The 2892-nt window shown below is 35.6% G+C and overlaps 1 protein-coding gene across 1 annotated transcript in view; it reads right to left on the bottom strand.

Moving 5' to 3' along the window:
* LOC101512399 (uncharacterized) overlaps window positions 1–2665 on the bottom strand; it is a 2788-nt gene extending 123 nt beyond the window's left edge. The window contains exons 1-5 of the mRNA XM_004496120.4: window positions 1932–2665; window positions 977–1098; window positions 845–885; window positions 649–747; window positions 1–262 (exon numbers count right to left, since the gene is read on the bottom strand). The exon at window positions 1–262 is cut by the window's left edge and continues 123 nt beyond it. Of these exons, the coding sequence (XP_004496177.1) occupies window positions 112–262; window positions 649–747; window positions 845–885; window positions 977–1098; window positions 1932–2460 (942 nt within the window). The 5' untranslated portion in view covers window positions 2461–2665 and the 3' untranslated portion in view covers window positions 1–111. The remainder of the gene's footprint in view (window positions 263–648; window positions 748–844; window positions 886–976; window positions 1099–1931) is intronic.
* Between the last annotated feature and the right edge of the window lie 227 nt (window positions 2666–2892).

Raw genomic sequence — 2892 nt, 5'->3', positions numbered from 1 at the left:
CCCCAAAAAAAAAAAAAAAAAAAAAAAAAAAACTCTTGAGACTTAAACTGCGTGATTAAGGAAAACTATGTCTGTACTGCACTAATTTTTTATTATTTTTGAGATAATTGTTCATAAGGTCTCTAATATTTCGTAGTGACCGTGTCGATGAAATAGCACATTGATGGAAATCTCCTTATCATTCATATATTCTTCACCATACTTTGCTATATTTACCAAATCAATAGAGCTTGCATCTCTCATGAAAACATATATCGGTGTCCTGGTAAGTTACGAAGCCAGTATTAGATACAAAGCAATAGAAGAACACAAATATAAAATTAATATAAAAATTGAGTTTCACAAAATGAACTGGAAATTTGTTTGTCCAAAAGTTTTATCGATTTTCATCTACCCAATTACTCTACTATTATATATATATATATGTTGTGTGCGTGTGTTCTGAAAAGTACCACATCAAGTCAAATCTTTAGTTGTAAGACGTGATGTTCTAAAATTTAGTTTATGGTAAATTGTTGACTGTGTTTGCCATGCTACAACATTTCCAATCATATTTTAGTCATCCAGTTATCAAAATTTAAACTTTAACAGTCATCAAATGTAACTGAAACTAGAAAATATCTAGAAATTTAATTCATTAAAACTCACTTCAAAACATGAGAAGCCATTAATAGCTCAGGTTCTCCTCCCCAGACATATGTCTGTCGAATTCTGTTGACATATGCGTCAAAATCCCCTTCTATAAACCTATAGACACAACATATATAATAATCAATTTACCATGTAAATAAAAACAGAATAGAAACCAAACAACTGTATATCTTCCTTAAATAACAAAGCTCACCATTCTGTTTCCTTACGCCTTTTCAACAGTTCTTCAGCAACCTAAATAAAACATCATAATGGGGTTACAAAAATCATTCAAGAAAAAAAAAAGTTGAGTAAGAAGGATTCTTCTCTAGCAAGATGATCTTACTCTAGCTCTTAATTCGTCAGCTAGTTCCCTCTGTCGATTTTCATTGGGGGCTTCCTCTCCATTGTTTAAGCAAGCTCCATGAGCTATTGCTCTGAACAGACACCGGCCATCAGCAAGCACTCCTATACCATTCAAAGTTATATAATTAACAATTGAACCAGCACAATATCTAACTCATGTTTGTCAATTACAAAACACACGTCATACACTCATACATTAGTGTTGTAAAATAGCTGTGCCACAGTATAACCGAATTTGAATAAATCACTTTTGTTATGCAATACATTATTTAGCACAAAATATCATCAAATAGCCACTATTACGATACTATAGCATAGCAGAGTTTAAATATATTGATATTTTCTACTATCCGCAATTGATACTATTGTCTTACATACATAAGATGATAATAATTAAACAATAACAAGTTAACAGCAACAAAAACAAAGAGCAATGCTTCCAGGAATCAGTGTGACAAACCCTCAAACAGTTGGTCACAATCAGAAAAACTCTTCATTTTGCTTAAACAATGCCATAGTTGTTGACAGACTATCAATCAATAACAATGATTTTGACCCTAAAATTAAAAAAAGGTAATGTTTTAGTAACTTTCACACTCTGCTAACACAACAAAATCAGCACAAATATAATCACACCAAACACCACCAACGAATCGCTGTACTTTTATCATGACAAAAAAAAAATATAAATCAACCATTTAAAACAAAAAAACAAAATGTTATTTTTCATAAAGTAGTCATTATTTTTTAAAGTTTATCTTTCTCTCAAATCAATAACAAAAGCAAAAGCACTCTTCATTTTTCATAATCCAATCAAAAACTTTTCCATAAAAAAAATGGCATAAATTACATTACATTACATATCTAATTAATCACTTTATATATCTACGCACAAAAATAATTTAACTCTTTTTCAAAATTAAAAAAGAACGAACCAGTGACTCTGTAATCAGCGGAGAGTTCGTCATTTCGTTCTTTATCGCCTTCCGCATATTTCATTTCACGTCCTTCGGAATTCTCGTCCGTATTAATCGCCGGAGTTGGCGGCGCCTCGAGATCAACGTCAGCAATGACTGGCGGCGCAAGACAAGCGCAGACGCCGAAGAGAAGCCAAGCCGAGTCAGAACGGTGAAGCCACCTAGCAGGACGCGCATCCCACGCAACGTTCCACGATCCTTCTCCTTTGAGGTCGTGGTCGTGTTGAACCGTCACAACGCCTCGTCGGAATCCATCGCCGCCGCAAGGCCTAATCGCATGCCATATGGACGCAGCGCCGCCGCCTAATTGGAGTTCGCATGCGCTGGAATGGTGGCGACGAGCGGCGAAGGTAGCATCGAATCGCGTAGAAAGGGAGGAACAGGCGACAGTGCAATGAGCGAGGCGAGCGGCGTGGTGAGAGGCGGAGGAGTGAAGGAAAGAGAAGATCCAAGGGCGGGAGCGAGTGGCGCAGAGTACACCGAGCATGGATGAGTGAAGGTTGGCTATCGTGCGCTATGTGTGTATGGTTATTGTATCCTACGCACCCATAACCGTAAAAGTATACACGATAATGGAGTCGGATTTGATGTGCGAGGGCATAACAGTAAAAATGATAATTTGTTTGTTAGAGAAAACACAATGCAATACAACAAGAACACTGTAATTGAAATAGACGAATATGAACAACACTAGAGAAGAAAAGAAAGAGAGACGCGTGGGTGTTATACGCCCACACTCTCACCTTTTCTTGGAACCAAACAAGTAAATACACATGTACACTTTTTTTATTCACATTCCTATATATTTTTTTTTTTAAATTAACCTTTCAAATTTTTGTCCTAGACCATTCGAATATTCCTTATATGTTCGTTAAAATGTGTAATTAATTAGGTTTTTATTATTTGAATTCAATATGAT

The sequence above is a fragment of the Cicer arietinum genome, chromosome 4 (assembly GCF_000331145.2).
Source record: "Cicer arietinum cultivar CDC Frontier isolate Library 1 chromosome 4, Cicar.CDCFrontier_v2.0, whole genome shotgun sequence".
In the NCBI taxonomy this organism is placed as follows: Eukaryota; Viridiplantae; Streptophyta; class Magnoliopsida; order Fabales; family Fabaceae; genus Cicer; species Cicer arietinum.
This window is presented reverse-complemented; position numbering and strand designations above follow the sequence as displayed.